The sequence below is a fragment of the Armigeres subalbatus genome, chromosome 1 (assembly GCF_024139115.2).
Source record: "Armigeres subalbatus isolate Guangzhou_Male chromosome 1, GZ_Asu_2, whole genome shotgun sequence".
Taxonomy (NCBI): domain Eukaryota; kingdom Metazoa; phylum Arthropoda; class Insecta; order Diptera; family Culicidae; genus Armigeres; species Armigeres subalbatus.
The window spans coordinates 145,420,225-145,438,208 of NC_085139.1; the positions used below are offsets into that span (position 1 = coordinate 145,420,225).

General features: G+C 42.3%; 1 protein-coding gene across 1 annotated transcript in view; it reads right to left on the reverse strand.

The window, feature by feature from the left end:
* LOC134206616 (uncharacterized) overlaps positions 1–17,984 on the reverse strand; it is a 511,727-nt gene that overhangs the window by 14,064 nt on the left and 479,679 nt on the right. Inside the window, exons 4-5 of the mRNA XM_062682347.1 lie at positions 4,309–4,447; positions 3,916–3,985 (exon numbers count right to left, since the gene is read on the reverse strand). Of these exons, the coding sequence (XP_062538331.1) occupies positions 3,916–3,985; positions 4,309–4,447 (209 nt within the window). The remainder of the gene's footprint in view (positions 1–3,915; positions 3,986–4,308; positions 4,448–17,984) is intronic.

Below are 17,984 nucleotides of genomic sequence, written 5' to 3' on the forward strand. Positions count from 1 at the left end.
TATTAATGTGATGTCACTACTTTTATTTCTACAAGTAATGTTGCAATGAGAGGAGGCAAGCTAGTAGGTGCCAGCGACAGAATGGACTTTTTTGTTATGCATGAAGTTTAATAACAGAAAGCTTGGATTGACAGTTTCTATCGAATTCAGAATTACAGTTGCGAAAGTTTTGGCAAGTCTTTTCAAATGTTGGAAACTCACCTTTAAAAAATACCTACTACCCATTGGATTCGTCAAAAATCTGAGCTTCCCCCATCCAGAGTTGCATCCGTTTGGTCCGATAGTTTGCAACTTTGGTGTAGGGATTTCAAATAGCTTAAATGTGTACGCCTGGTACTACCAACGCGACAGTCACGGTCTTAATCACCTTCAAATGATTCTTATGGTTACCTCAATGCCATAGAACTTTGAGGACACTCCTTATGGAATCAAAGATATATCTAAGCACTCGCGTTTTCAAAGGCACAATGCCTCAAACCGAAGCGAATACGCAACTTGCACGCTGTCATGTTTTATTTTCACGCATGCTGCGACGCAACCAAAGCTGAAATATTAAGAGAATGACGGTGTGGAGATCTTTTCGTGATAATGTGTGCCCATAGCTGCAAGTACTAAATTTTGATAACGTGAGGATTATGGCCCTTACAAACGTATCAATCAATCATGACGTAGTATCCACTTAATCTTCCTCCGGATTTTCAAACTACTAGTTGTTTGAGCATCAAATAGACTAATTCATCCAGAACTTTGCACCTTTTCGGTGAAATAAGCGACTTCGGTGAGCTGAGTGCCTTACTTGCGTAATAGGGTAAGTTTTCAAAAATCGATTTTTGCTCCGAGTGCTCATCTGATTCTTTACCATGTTCTGAGTGTCACTCTGAGAAATTTGGAAGCTCATTTGGATTAAAAACTGATTTAGCACTTTAAGCCAGTTTTCCAGTTTGCGCACGCAAATGATAGTGAAATTTATTTTTTTCATTTATACTCTTTATGACGTTTCCCCATTAAGCGCAGGTTAAAAGAAAACCTACATAGCTAAAGGAATGCTATGAACAGCTTTCACCCCAACGAAAACTGCATGTTGATTAATCGCCCTAATAATTAGTGAAATATAATAGGTCTTAAGACGGAGGTTTGCAGAATCTTTTAGTCATGATCGATTTAAACTTCTTTGAGAGCATCACTGAAAGTGCAGTGCAACATAAGTAGCCTGAATTTGTGTGTGCTATCTTTCGCTTTTCCTGACGAGCAACAATGGGTTATGCAGTTAGCTCCAGAAAACCAGCTCCAGAAAAAAATCGATCACTAATTATTGGAAAGATTAACGAATTGAGATGCGGTTTTCACTAGAGTGAGCTGTTGGTATTCCTTTTAGCTATAGACCTAACACCAACAAATGAGAAGGCGATGTAACGTATAATAGAAGAAAAATAGAGCCCTACTCCATAAATCAGAAGAACAGACGTCTCCGAGCGCAACGACAGCGCCATCCCAAAAAGATTTTTACTCGCAACTGGGGGTCGGAAGGGTCCGAATGTAAAAAAATTAAGATAAATATATGCCAAATTATTTAAGTCAAATAAATGTAGTTTGTGAAAAATAAATTGTTCTTTTGAAACAACATATAAGCTCTTATGACGCTTAATGTGAAATGGACTTCCTGGCAAATAAATGTATAAAGAATAAAAATACGCGCTAGACCAACATTCCGAGGATACTTTTGAAAAAACCAACGAATCAACCATCCAAGTCTAATTGTGTCCGTCCACATCAAAACCCAAGGATCGCTTTTTGAGGAAACCACAAAACATATAATAAACAACGAAGGTAGAGGATCAGCTCCTAAACAGTCAATTGTCGGCACACTGTAGCGAAAATGGTTGCAGAGATCATTTAGTGTTAATAAGCCCAGTAGCATCTCCGACTAGAGCAGCAGTGTCTGGGGGGTTTGAGTAAGTTACTTTCCCCGTGTGATTATACATTCACATCTCAGCGTGTCAATAGGTTATCAGCAAGCCATGACTCGCCCTCTTCTTGACCGAGCTCCGTGGCGTGCACACGCACCGACGATGAGCTGCTGTCATCGCATTTCGTTCCGGCCATTTGGAGCCACACATTTTGGTGATCCTACCAGTTTATTTTTTGGATCCTGACGCTGACTTCAATAGGTGAGTTGCATTCAGAGGTTAATGTGCTAATTAGTAAAATATTGGATGGTTTAAAAAAATACAAGGCAAGGTGGTTTGTATTACCACAAAAGTGATTTGGAAAATCACAAAGTGCGTCGGGAAGACCGCTGGAAAACGGATTTTGGTTTGGAAAATCATAAAGCGCGTCGGGACGACCGCTGGAAAACGGATTGTGGTTTGGAAAATCACAAAGTGATTTAGCTACGTCGCCACGAGCTTCTCGGTGTGCCTCTGTTGCGATGCCCTGCCGGGACAGAGTCGTTTGGCCGAAAGTCAATCGACCAAAAGTCATTTGTGATAAATGATAAATGATAAAAAAGAAGTGAGAAGGAAGAAATAAGACGAGAGAAGTGAGGAGTAACGCGTGAGAAGTAGGAAATAAAAAGCGAGAAGTGAAGAGTAACGAATAATAAGCCGAAAATTACAAGTAAGGAGTAAGAAACGAGATGAAGAAAATGAGAAGTGAGACACTTATGATTACTCATGTTTCATTCCTCACTTCTCACTTCACATGAGTAGGCCGTCTAACGTTGTTTGAGCAAACAACATTTTCGGCCATACATTATGTTCCGAAAAAGGCATTTACGGTAGTGTGATCCGTTCGATCTAATGATCTGTTTGGCCAAACGAAATTTTCGGTAAACTGGCCTCCTCTGCCAAACGAGCATTTCTACCAAATGACCTATTCGGACAAACGACCTGTTAGGCCAACCTAATGTGTGACATTTTTAGTCAAATGACTTTTGATAAGATGGGTTTCGGCCTAACGGTTTGTTCGGACTAGTGGCCTTCGACCAAACGGCTCTTCCCCGGCTAGATTTTTGTTTCGCTTTGCAGTTACTGCCCTTCGAGGATGGCTTTCATATTCACGGAGATATTTCTACTGGAGCAGCTAAGTTTTTGCCTTTCTCGTACAACAAATTTGTACCGAAAGGCTATATAATCACTCCAAAAGCGATTTTTTGATAGGAGGCCCGTAAACCCATAGGGTTATATGCCAATCGACTCAGTGTAGATTTTCTTTCGGCATTAAAACGAGTCCTTTGTGAGAGTGTATCTGTGTTGGGCGAAGAAGCGATCACCTTAAACATAAATGGAAACAAATATTCTTTGAAAAATATTTTTTTCGTATTTGGCCGGGTTTCTGCCAATTCGCACCAAGCGCGAACAAAAAATCCAGTTTTTCTGCCAAATCTTTCGATTAACAGATTCAATTGATTACAAATCGTTGCGGATATCCTTCAACCCCATACATGAGGATATCCTACAACAAATGTACGTATGAATTGATTTAACTTCAGTTTTCCTTTTACAAACAAAATATCGCAAGCCAGTTAAAAAACCGCTTGATGCGATTTGGCAGAACCCCGACCATTTAAAAGTCAGCGCCAATCATGCTGCTGTAGTGGATAGGAAACCACTCATCACCTCATATTTATTGTTCATACTCGTTACTTTTATTCATTTCCCATGATCAGTTAAAAACAATAAATTGCCTATATTAGCATAGTACGTGCCCCGATTGCCTGAAAACTCAACTGCGAAGCTTCTCTGCATAATTGCAAACGAGTTTTCTTGCGCAAGAAAGCTCGATGTTTGAGGTTTTGATATGATTTTAACGCGGGTTGTTTTTTACGTGGATTTTGGAATTTACGGTACGTATCCCTCGCGTAAAAACCGACTACAGTGCATTGTTGTTAATATTTGTTTCAATATCATATCTTACCAGTGACAGTGAGATTTATCCTATGGTTTCGGGTTGGCGAGTTCTGAAAATCAACTCGACATCGATAAACCTGTAAATAGATATAAAAATGCGACTCTTTTACAATCATCAAAAATGCACTTGATTCGTGTCATAAGACGTGTTTAGTATACTAATCCATTTAATTCCACTACGTTGTAATTTTCACAGATATGTATTTCGACTTCATCTGTAATGCTGTCTCCAGTGTACAAGCAGGTCGAGTCAATGGAATTGAATGGAATAGCTTAGTACTATGACAGTCTATGATGTCTATTGACATTCTATCAAAAAAGCTTAATAATTTTCTCTTAAGGCTATAATTTCATGGATCTTGTTGTAGCGATTTTAAATAAATTTAGTTCCACAACTTACCCCTTCATCATCCAGTTGAATATTCTCCACGGTGAGCGCCGCCGGTTTTGACACGGTCACAAAATATGCTCGTGGTCCGAACGCCGCGCCATCTGACCAATAGAGTGCCTTCGCATATTGTCTCCCTCGGACATCGTAGCTGTAGGTAGAAAAAAGACAGAAAATGTAGAGGACGCGCGTTAGTTAGTCGATTACTTTTTTTTGCCCTATACGAATTTCGGTTTAGGTCGTGCATGGATGGTCATCGTTGCAAGGATCTGCTGTCATAACTACGATGTTCCATAATAAATTTCATAGGCAGCTGGATATTCGCGTTCGCGCAAATCATGGAAGTTTTAATTATCGTTGCAACATGTTTCATAATTAGCTCAACGGGTTTCCTTTTTTTTTGTGGTATGCGGACGACCTTTAATTAAGTAGTTTCAAATAAAGTTAGCCGGGTCTGATAGTATGTTGCCATTTTTGATCAAAATTAATGCGATGGTATGCGGTAAAGTAAAAATTCAAAATTTGTTGGTGAAGCGCATATTTGAAATTTATAACATCGGTTTGTTTAAGTATTAAAGAAGTAACAAATAAGTGTGCTCTGGGATATGCATGACATGAACACTTATTATAACAAAGTGCAATTATTTTGAACCAACTGCAAATTGGAATTCACTCCATTTGTAGCTTAAAGGTTTTAACAAATTTTTTAAATTAAACTTCAACCCGATACATTCTTTCACAGAATTATTACCATCCTGTGTCCACTCCGAACATTTTGCTTTTTAATTAATCAACCACGTCCGAAGGTAGGCATAAGGCAAACGTGCGTAGGACGTGCAATCATACAGCACATCGGAGTCGCTGTGGCAGCACAGATTTAAGCAAAACCATCGGGTCCAAGTCACGCCAACGCAGCAGAAAATTATGAACACAAAGAGCACGGTCAGGAAATGACCATCCTTAAACAGTCCTTTTTCTCGCAGGGTGCCCAGGTGGTGCCCTGCTGTTTTTACCTATTCAACAAACTCCGAAAAGATACATCCGTTCTTTTTTTCACGCTTCGCATGATTTCCCATTAAAATAAATTTTCCAACACCTTTTCTCGCTCACCATTTCTCATTCTGTGTGGGATCTTCGGAGCTGCCCCTGGTTCACACGGTCAACTACCAGTCGAACGACGACAGTCAGGGACGACGAGTTGTCGTTGGCTCAGGGAAGGGGATGTTCACACATTTCTGCCACCGAACCGCACCGACACCGGCTGAATCGAGCTGAACGTGAGCTGGAATGTCCTATCTCTTATATAGGTTTCTGTCTCTCGGGGAAAAGCATACCGTCCGCGTATCACCATGTCAGGGGCGGCATAAATTTAAAGGGCTATCAGACACTATACAAGGAAAGGCCATATTCCCCAGAAGACAAGGTGTTGCATTTTAGCGGGAGGATTGCTTCCTTCTAAACTCACGGGGAGCAAATTTATATTAATGGAAGTTGAACTATCTGCATCCAACCTGTAGCCTTTTTATAAACAATTTTTTGGCGAAATGGGCTTAAACTGAAGGTGGGACAAACAACCTTCAGGCGTATAAAATCATTCAAAATTTAAAAAAATAACAGACATTTTCTAAATTTGTCGAGCTGAGTCAATCGACGTTTAACAATCAAATCGAGAGAGAGACGTTGGTTACATGTAACGTTAATAAACTGATTCGAGTGGATAGACTTTTAAGAAAGCTCCAATGAATTATTGGCAGTGGCTGATTTGCTACTCGCCGCTATTACATCAAGGCGCTATAGTATATGCGCAAAATAGCCAGCATGAGTTAACCACCAGGAATTTGTATGGCGAAAGACATCTAACGCGGGTTTTCTCAACAGTAGGAGCTTTTCACGAAAAACTATTTGGTACCAGTTATGCAGGAAGGTGTCCGCTACTACGCCTACCAAATATTTTTTCGATTAAAGTGCCTATTTTCGAAATATTAAACATTAGATGCCTTTCGCCATACTGATTTACCAAAGTTAACTCTTAGTGTGCCGCTGTAAGCACGCTCAAAGCAGGCGATTCATTGCAGGGCGCCGGTTCAGACGTAGAATTTGAACTTGTTTTACGCTGCTGCGCAAAAAAGCCGTTGTCCCCAATGGCAACAGAGCGAGAAAGAAGAGTTTGATCGTAGCTTGCCACCTTGTCTTCGGTGAGAGCTGTTTTTTGTGTAAGTGTATCTGAAATACTTTGTTGAAAGTTTATCACATGATATGGTAAGCTTATTATCACAGATTGAAAATTTCATTGAAATTTACTTTCATGCATTTAAATGAAACGCCATTGTCAGCGTAATTACACGATTATTTCGTCAACACTGCATGTAAGTTGTAAGCATTTTTTTTTTTGGGAAGAAGAACATGTAGACGTAGAAAAGCGTAATTTCCGTATCTCAAGTTTTACGCGCTGTTTAATTTTCTTATGCTGAATTCAAAATAAAATGTTTTTTTTTGTGTTCTGGTAAATAACAAAGCTCTATTTGGATTAATCTGTTTACAAAATCGTCTGCAAAATGAATGATCAACGAAATAGGATCCGTCGCGACGGTTTCTAAAATGTGGGGTTCATTCCTTTCCATTCCATTCTGAGACCCCACCCAATGGAATATCTAACACGAATGCCTTTTATAAACTTCAGCTCGTGGCTCACGTAATGGACCCTTTCCATACATTTTGCTATTATTCAGGTTTCTCGAAAAAAAAGCCGTCCCACAAGAATCCCCACAGAGGGAAACTTTCCTATTCGATTCAATTTATGCTCCTGTGTACAGTCGCCCAAAATGCCTTCCGCTCGGGAAAGCTTAAGGTAAAGCAAAGAATGTACCTATTTATGTTTGAAATTGACAATCTAATATCAATAATCCATTCGGTTTGCCTTCTTTCATCTCGGAAGCCACCGATCGATACGCTGCCATATAAATACACGAAGAGCGAGCGCCGGCTCTTCCACGTATTCGATCACATCTCATATCCTTTCTCAGGAAATCCATAGCCTTTTCCCCCTTTTTTTTCTTTATTCGCAAAAGCTCATATCCTGTCCCGTTGATAAAGGTAAATCAACGAAAGCGTGAAAAAAGTTTCACTTGTGCGGACCCAATCTTCATAACTTTGAGAAAGGACTTCTCCTTTTTTGTCATTTAGATGGATAACCAACGGAGGTTCAATATCAGGTATTTGAACAAGATTAAGTGGATAGACATGGGCCATGAAGGCAACAATATATTTATGCGCTATGTGAATATTCGAAACAAGTGTTTTTGATACCAAAAACACGAAAACTGAACCTACTTACTGTATGACGTATTTTAAATGAATGAATCAGAACACCATCAAATAAAACCGGGAAATCAATTCCTAATACTTAAATGAGTTCAAAATATTTGGCGTTTGTTTGTTTTTTTTGCGTTTGTTTTCGTGTGCTGGCCTATCTCTGTCTGCGTTAGAAAAAAACATGTGTAAGACAGATTATAATCTCACACCTTGAAAAAAAATCGAACCTATCGCACTAACATCAACCCGGAATTATCCAAAATTATTCACTGTTATCAGTCCGCCACGGTATAATCTCGAGCAACTTCAGCACCCGAACACCGAAATCTATATAATAAAAATGAGTTGGTCTGTGTTCGTATCCGCATAACTCGAAAACCAGCAGGGACTATGTCCAAGGGCTTGACGATCCCTCCCCAGGCCATCTGCGAGTTGTGGGGCTTGCCTCGGATGTGGTGGGGTTTGACAGTAGGCCCTGTTAAACCTCTATAAAAAGCTGCATGTATCCGCAAGTAGGCCCCACCAAAGCGACCGTGTGCCGCTCAAAGCGCACAAGCCCAAGTCCTGGTGTTAGGTGGGACGCTAAACAGCCCTGACACGACGGCCCTCCGACGAGACAGGAGGTTTGCGCCAGGCCCAATAAGCCGCCTAGAAAACCAATCATTACGAACAATATAAGAGATAATGCGACTCGATATAATCGGCAAAGATCTAGGCGACAAATACAGGATCACGATTGGAAGCTTGAAACATGGAATTGCAAGTCGCTAGGTTTCGCAGGTTGCGACAGGATGATCTACGATGAATTACATCCCCGCAACTTCGACGTCGTGGTGCTGCACAGGACAGAATGTGTGGAAAAGCGGGCATCGAGCGGCTACCTTCTACCAAAGCTGTGGCGCCACCAACGAGCTGGGAACCGGCTTCATAGTGCTGGGTAAGATGCGCCAACGCGTGATTGAGTGGCAGCCAATCAACGCAAGGATGTGCAAGCTGATGATCAAAGGCCGTTTCTTCAATTATAGCATCATCAACGTGCACTGCCCACACGAAGGGAGACCCGACGACGAGAAAGAAGCGTTCTACGCACAGCTGGAGCAGATATACGATGGATGCCCACTGCGGGACGTCAAAAACGTCATCGGTGACATGAACGCACAGGTAGTAAGGGAGGAAATGTATAGACCGGTCATCGGACCGGATAGTCTATACACCGTATCGAATGACAACGGCTAACGATGCATAAACTTCGCAGCCTCCCGCGGAATGGTAGTCCGAAGCACCTTCTTGCCCCGCAAAAATATCCACAAGGCCACATGGAGAAACCAAATCGACCACGTTCTAATCGACGGTAAATTCTTCTCCGACATTTCGAACGTACGCACTTACCGCAGTGCGAATATTGAATCCGACCACTACCTCGTTGCAGTATGCCTGCGCTCAAAACTCTCGTCGGTGTACAACATGCGTCGAAGTCGGACGCCGCGGCTTAACATTGGGCGGCTACAAGACGCTAGACTAGCCCAAGAATACGCGCAGCAGCTGGAAGTGGCAATCCCAACGGAAGAGCAGCTAGGCGCAGCGTCTCTTGAAGATGGCTGGAGATATCCGATCCGCCATTGGTAGCACCACCAACCGCTGCACTTGGCACGGTGCCCCCGGATCAGAAGAAACGACTGGTATGACGGCGAATCTGAGCAGTTAGTAGAAGAGAAGAATGCAGCATGGGCGAGATTTAACCTGCAGCACCGCACGAGGGCGAACGAGGCACGATATAAACAGGCGCGGAACAGACAAAACTCGATTTTCCGGAGGATAAAGCGCCAGCAGGAAGATCGAGACCGTGAAGAGACGGAGCAACTGTACCGCGCTAATAACACACGAAAGTTCTATGAGAAGTTAAACCGTTCACGTAAGGGCCACGTGCCACAGCCTGATATGTGTAAGGACATAAACGGGAACCTTCTTACGAACGATCGTGAGGTGATCCAAAGGTGGCGGCAGCACTACGAAGAACACCTGAATGGTGATGTGGCAGACGAAGATGGCGGTATGGTGATGGACCTGGGAGAACGCGCGCAGGACATAATCTTACCGGCTCCGAATCTCCAGGAAATCCAGGAGGAGATTGGCCGGCTGAAGAACAACAAAGCCCCTGGGGTTGACCAACTACCAGGAGAGTTATTTAAACACGGCGGTGAGGCACTGGCTAGAGCGCTGCACTGGGTCATTACCAAGATTTGGGAGGAGGAAGTTTTGCCGCAGGAGTGGATGGAAGGTGTCGTGTGTCCCATCTACAAAAAGGGCGATAAGCTGGATTGTAGCAACTACCGCGCAATAACATTGCTGAACGCCGCCTACAAGGTACTCTCCCAAATTTTATGCCGTCGACTAGCACCAACTGCAAGGGAGTTCGTGGGGCAGTACCAGGCGGGTTTTATGGGCGATCGCTCCACCACGGACCAGGTGTTCGCCATTCGCCAAGTACTGCAGAAATGCCGCAAATACAACGTGCCCACACATCATCTATTCATCGACTTCAAAGCCGCATATGATACAATTGATCGGGACCAGCTATGGCAGCTAATGCACGAACACGGTTTTCCGGATAAACTGACACGGTTGATCAAAGCGACGATGGGTCGGGTGATGTGCGTAGTTCGAGTTTCAGGGGCATTCTCGAGTCCCTTCGAAACCCACAGAGGGTTACGGCAAGGTGATGGTCTTTCGTGTCTGCTATTCAACATCGCTTTGGAGGGGGTGATACGGAGAGCAGGGATTAACACGAGTGGTACAATTTTCAATAAGTCCGTCCAGCTATTTGGCTTCGCCGACGACATAGATATTATGGCACGTAACTTTGAGAAGATGGAGGAAGCCTACATCAGACTGAAGAGGGAAGCTAAGCGTATCGGACTAGTAATCAACACGTCGAAGACGAAGTACATCATAAGAAGAGGTTCAAGGGAAGACAATGTGAGCCACCCACCGCAAGTTTGCATCGGTGGTGACGAAATCGAGGTGGTAGAAGAATTTGTGTACTTGGGCTCACTGGTGACTGCCGAAAATGACACCAGCAGAGAAATTTGGAGACGCATAGTGGCAGGAAATCGTACGTACTTTGGACTCCGCAAGACGCTCCGATCGAATAGAGTTCGCCGCCGTACCAAACTGACAATCTACAAAATGCTTATTAGACCGGTAGTCCTCTACGGACACGAGACCTGGACGATGCTCGTGGAGGACCAACGCGCACTTGGAGTTTTCGAAAGGAAAGTGCTGCGTACCATCTATGGTGGGGTGCAGATGGCGGACGGTACGTGGAGGAGGCGAATGAACCACGAGTTGCATCAGCTGTTGGGAGAACCATCCATCGTTCATACCGCGAAAATCGGACGACTGCGGTGGGCCGGGCACGTAGTCAGAATGTCGGACAGTAATCCGGTTAAAATGGTTCTCGACAACGATCCGACAGGCACAAGAAGGCGAGGTGCGCAGCGGGCAAGGTGGATCGATCAGGTGGAAGATGACTTGCGGACCCTCCGTAGACTGCGTGGTTGGCGACGTGTTGCCATGGACCGAGCCGAATGGAGAAGACTCTTATATACCGCACAGGCCACTTCGGCCTTAGTCTGAATAAATAATAATATAAATAACTCGAAAACGGCTGGATGGATTTTCTTCGTTCCTTCAGGAGAAACGTTAATTATAGTTTCCGACGGGCTTATATGATATTTCCTCATGCGAAAATCACGCGCAGGGTGAGGCAAATCGTGAAAAACTAAAACTATGAATCGTATGGAAATTTCGCATGGGCAGCTCAGAACGCACATTTTTGCCTACTATGCAGGACAACGTCTGCAGGGTCGACTAGTACGAGATATATATGGAAATTTTTACAGTACGCCCCCGGAAATAATTATAAGGCATTCGCTCATTTTCATTCAAAGTGGTCATGTTTGAGAACCAAAATCTAGATTTCTAGAGATTAGATGCCCGTTCGGCTTCGCCCGAGCATCATCCCCGATATATGGTGTTCGGTGGGCCGATAGGAGTACCAAACTTCGTAGAACAATCCGGCATCGTTCAAGAAGCAAAAATGGCTGCCATTGCAGTTTCGTCATCTACCTTCTTCTTCTTCTTATTGGCATTACATCCCCACACTGGGACAGAGCCGCCTCACAGCTTAGTGTTCATTAAGCACTTCCACAGTTATTAACTGCGAGGTTTCTAAGCCAAGTTACCATTTTTGCATTCGTATATCATGAGGCTAACACGATAATACTTTTATGCCCAGGTAAGTCGAGACAATCTCCAATCCGAAAATTGTCTAAACCGGAACTGGGAATCGAACCCAGCCACCCTCAGCATGGACTTGCTTTGTAGCCGCGCGTCTTACCGCACGGCAATGGAAGGCCCCATCTACCAGTGCGTCCCGAATTCTACCCGGTATCCCGTAAATATTTCGGGGTGGTTGTACATGGGACACCTGCAGATAATATACTCCACTGGTTTCTCGGTTTAGCAGAGATCACAACGGGATCGGAAGGAACGTCCACCGAAGCTGTGGGATACCCTTGTGTGGCCGATCCGTAGCCTCGATATCACCTGTTTTTTCTTTTTGAGTAGCTGGATCATTCCAGGATCGAGTCGATAGATCCTTTAACTTTCCTCAAAAAGAGTTATCTGCTATTGCTCCAAGTACAAGCCCAGTCCTGGCCGACGACGCTCTTCGTCCATTTCTTAACGTCGGCCAGCGGGTGTAGCGTGTTTAAAGTAGACCCTCTACGACACTGGCCGGGACATCGGCTTTTAATGCCGCAGTGGCCGGGGACCCAGGCGATGCACACTGGGGATTTTCAAAAGCAAAAGACTCGAAATTCAATTACTCCAGCTGACGCTGCAAAATTTCCAGAAAGTAGATGTTTCCTGAAGGGAAAAAGTGCGATAAATCGATTGCGCGGTGTTTCGTGCTGGTCAGACCACTTTAAAGTGCCCATTTTACCCAAATTCCCCTAAAAATCACAACATTTCTACTATGCCTCGAACTGACGCTGATACTTTTTCAATAATTATAAGTTTCCTGAAGGGAAAACGTGTGATAAATCGATTGCGAGGGGTTTTGTGCTGGTCAGACCACTTTCAAGTGCTCATTTTGCCCAAATTCCCCTAAAAATCACAACATTTCTACTATGCCTCGAACTGACGCTGATATCTTTTCAATAATTATAAGTTTCATGAAGGGAAAAAGTGTGATAAATCGAATGCGAGGGGTTTCGTGCTGGTCAGACCACTTTGAAGTGCCCATTTTGCCCAAATTCCCTTGAAATCACAATATTTCTAATATGCCTCAAACTGACGCTGATATTTTTTCAATAATTATAAGTTTCCTGAAGCGAAAAAGTGTGATAAATCGAATGCGAGGGGTTTCGTGCTGGTCAGACCACTTTGAAGTGCCCATTTTGCCCAAATTCCCCTAAATATCTCAACATTTCTACTATGCCTCGAACTGACGCTGATATTTTTTCAATAATTATAAGTTTCCTGAAGTGAAAAAGTGTGATAAATCGATTGCGAGGGGTTTCGTGCTGATCAGACCACTTTTAAGTGCCCATTTTACCCGAATTCCCTTGAAATCACAATATTTCTACTATGCCTCGAACTGACGCTGATATTTTTTCAATAAGTATAAGTTTTCTGAAGCGAAAAAGTGTGATAAATCGATTGCGAGGGGTTTCGTGCTGGTCAGACCACTTTAAAGTGCCCATTTTGCCCAAATTCCCCTAAAAATCACAATATTTCTACTATGCCTTGAACTGACGCTGATATTTTTTCAATAAGTATAAGTTTCCTGAAACGAAAAAGTGTGATAAATCGATTGCGAGGGGTTTCGTGCTGGTCAGACCACTTTGAAGTGCCCATTTTGCCCAAATTCCCTAGAAATTACAATATTTCTACTATGCCTCGAACTGACGCTGATATTTTTTCAATAATTATAAGTTTCATGAAGGGAAAAAGTGTGACAAATCAATTGCAAGGGGTTTCGTGCTGGTCAGATCACTTTGAAGTGCCCATTTTGCCCAAATTCTCCTAAAAATCACAATATTTCTACTTTTCCTCGAACTGACGCTGATAGTTTTTAAATAATTATAAGTTTCATGAAGCGAAAAAGTGTGATGAATCAATTGCGAGGGGTTTCGTGCCGGTCAGACCATTTTGAAGTGCCCATTCTGCCCCAATTCCCCTTGAAGCACAATATTTCTGCTACGCCTAAAACTGACGCTGATATTTCTTCATTGATTATAAGTTTTCTGAAAGGAAAACGTGTGATAAATCGATTGTGAGGGGTTTTGTGCTGGTCAGATCACTTTAAAGTGCCCATTTTATAAGTTTCCCTAAAGAAAAAGTACTATAAATCGATTGCTCGGGATTTCGTGTTGGTCAGTCCACTTTAACATTCCCATTTTACCGCAATTCCTCTGAAATAACAATATTTCAGTTGTGCATCGAACTGACGCTGATGTATGGAACTCTGAGTCTTCATTCGAGACATGTGTTCTCTTCTAAGACAAGACTGATAAATGCTTAAAAGTAAGGAATGACAGAGAGGGGAAATGCATGTTTCATACTCTACCTTACCGTCAGCCGTAAAAATGCATTCTTCGGAAAAAAGAGATCATATCTCCTCTTGCCTTAAACCGAGAAAATGTGAATTTAAAATAAGAATCATATTCTTTCTTGCCTTCAGCCAGGTAAATGCATCCCTCAAAGAAGGGATCATATATCCCCTTGCCTTAAACCGAGCGAATGACTGAATTCAAAGAAAAAAACCCAACTTAATTCACCGAGTGGTGACACTGCCTTTCTCGCATTTAGCCAAGACACCAACCTTTCATGGCGCTTACATAGTTTGATTCCATTTTCTTAATAACTTTTAAACGCAATGTTCGATCTTTATCAAATTCAATAGTGATCAACTAGGGTTTGTCCCCCGTTGAATGCAACTTGTTGTGAGAAATCGGTCAAGAATTACTATATGAAAAAGTGGCTAATGTTTTTCGGTTTTCGTGTGCACACACACACACACATACACACGGACAGACAGACATTTGTTCAGCTCGACGAACTGAGTCGATTGGTATATATATCATGTGTCTCCGGGACTATAAAACTATAAAAAGTTCGATTTTGGAGTGAAATGATAGCCTTTCGGTACAACTTTGTTGTACGAGAAAGGCAAAAAATCCAGATTGATCCACCTAGCAGTGACCACCTCGTAACTTGCATGCAATCAAAGCTTGCGTTTCAATTGTTGTACATACTAAACTGCCGTTATACGCATAACTGTCCCATGTATATAGGAAATCCAAGCAAACATGTGACAAATGTGCGTATGACGGCAGTAAAGTCGTGTACTAAATCGAGTAGAAGAGCTTGCATGGGTTGATACTTCAAGGCATTTTTTGGCATGCTATAACTTAATTACTATGTATCATAACTATTTTAATATTTAGATTTTTTTGAATGCGCAATCGTTATGAAATTCAATAGTGATCAACCACGCTTTATTCTCTGTAACTTGATGTAAGAGAATCGGTTTAGAATTAGTATGTGAACTTACACGAACACACACACATACACACGGACAAACAGACACTTACTCAGTTCGTCGAGCTGAGTCGATTGGTATATAACATAATGGGTCTCTGTTCTCTGAGCTTTCTATAAAAAGTTCGATATTGGAGTGAAATGATAGCCTTTCGGTACAACTTTGTTGCACGAGAATGGCAAAAACCATATTCTCTCTTGCCTTCTGCTGGGCAAATGCTTGACTTGCCTTAAACCAAGCGACTACACGAATCAAAAAAGGAATCAAATATATCTTACATCTTCTTATTATTATCTTCCCTTGTCATAAACCATAAAAATACATCAATTGAAAGAAGGAATTAAATTAATTAACATTGATTCTAGTTTAAAAAAATACTTTAGAAGCATTTGAAAAAAAGGGATTCATATCTTCCTTTTCCATATGCCGGGAAAATGCATCCTTTGAAGAAAGAATCGCACAAGCGTGCTTGAACATGTTTCTACCTCCTGAAAAATGTTCTTCATTGAATTTTATTGTCATTTCCGCAACATTTCGTAACATTTTTGTTGAGAAAATATCAGCGTCTCTTCAAGGTAAAGGGAAAATATTGTGATTTTCAAGAGAATTGTGCAAAATGGACACTTCAAAGTGGTCTGACCAGCACGAAATCCCACTCAATCGAATAAACGCACTTTTTTCCTTCAGGAAACATATATTTATTAAAGAAATATCAGCGTCAGTTCGAGGCATACCAGAAATATCGATTTTAAAGGAAATATCGGCAAAATGGGCACTTTAAAGAGGTCTGACCAGCACGATACCACCCGAAATCGATTTAGCGCACTTTTTACCTTCATGAAACATATATTTATTGAAGAAATATCAGCGTCAGTTTAAGGCATAGTAGAAATATTGTGACTTCAGGGGAATTAGGGCAAAATGGGCACTTCAAAGTGGTCTGACCAGCACGAAACCCCTCGCAATCGATTTATCACACTTTTTCGCTTCAGGAAATTTATAATTATTGAAAAATATCAGCGTCAGTTCGAGGAAAAGTAGAAATGTTGTGATTTTTGGGGGAATTTGGGCAAAATGGGCACTTCAAAATGGTCTGACCAGCACGAAACCCCTCGCAATCGATTTATCACACTTTTTTGCTTCAGGAAACTTATAATTATTGAAAAAATATCAGCGTCAGTTCAAGGCATAGTAGAAATATTGTGATTTTTAGGGGAATTTGGGCAAAATGGGCACTTTAAAGTGGTCTGACCAGCACGAAACCCCTCGCAATCGATTTATCACACTTTTTCGCTTCAGAAAACTTATACTTATTGAAAAAATATCAGCGTCAGTTCGAGGAAAAGTAGAAATGTTGTGATTTTTAGGGGAATTTGGGCAAAATGGGCACTTCAAAATGGTCTGACCAGCACGAAACTCCTCGCATTCGATTTATCACACTTTTTCCCTTCATGAAACTTATAATTATTGAAAAAATATCAGCGTCAGCTCGAGGCATAGTAAAAATATTGTGTTTTTAGGGGAATTTGGGCAAAATATGCACTTCAAGATGGTCTGACCAGCACGAAACCCCTCGCAATCGATTTATCACACTTTTTTCCTACAGGAAACTTATAATTATTGAGAAAATATCAGCGTCAGTTCGAGGCACAGTAGAAATATTGTGATTTCAGGGGAATTAGGGCAAAATGGGCACTTTCAAGTGGTCTGACCAGCACGAAACCCCTCGCAATCGATTTATCACACTTTTTCCCTTCAGGAAACTAAAAATTATTGAAAAAATATCAGCGTCAGTTCGAAGCATAGTAGAAATGTTGTGATTTTTAGGGGAATTTGGGCAAAATGAGCACTTGAAAGTGGTCTGACCAGCACGAAACCCCTCGAAATCGATTTATCACACTTTTTCGCTTCATGAAACTTATAAATATTGAAAAAATATCAGCGTCAGTTCGAGGCATAGTAGAAATGTTATGATTTTTAGGGGAATTTGGGTAAAATGGGCACTTTAAAGTGGTCTGACCAGCACGAAACCCCGCGCAATCGATTCATCGCATTTTTTCCCTTCAGGAAACATCTACTTTCTGGAAGTTTTGCAGCGTCAGCTGGAGTAATTGAATTTCGAGCCTTTTCCTTTTGAAAATCCCCAGTGTGCGATGGTGGTACCGGGGATCATATCTGAATCCAGGGGTGTTTCGGAGTCTCCCTTCGAAGGGTGGAAGTTACACTTGCGGAGTCCGTGAAGACCACAATTGGCTTGTTCGCCTGGGGGAGACTGGTACCGGCTACACTTCTCAGGACCCGGTCAGCCTCGCCGAGTAGAGGGATCCTGACATTTCCTAAGGTGGCAACAGCGAAAGAGGCGGCTTTGCGACAGATGACCATCAACATACGAAGAAATGGAAGACTGCTGGCATTCAACGCAGGCAGCTTCAGCAGCTAGCTGTTAAAAACAGGCGAGGGTGTGTCGATGACGTTCCGGTAGACAGAACAAGTGAGCTCCAGGCCGTGAAACAAGCGGCTGTAGAAGATAGCTTGTCCGACTTTCAGTCTGGTACTCCTATTATTGGTACGGTGTTTTTTCGAGAGGGTTTTAATGAGACTAATGCGGGATTTACATGCTACATTCACCGCCCGGAAGTGCTATAAAAAAATTAGTTTCCGGTCTATGTAGACACCAAGCACCCGGACGATCTTCCAGTTGGGGATGGCATCCGTGCCAAGCTTTATAAAGGGTCCTGCTAGCTGATGCTGGCCGTTGCACACGTGT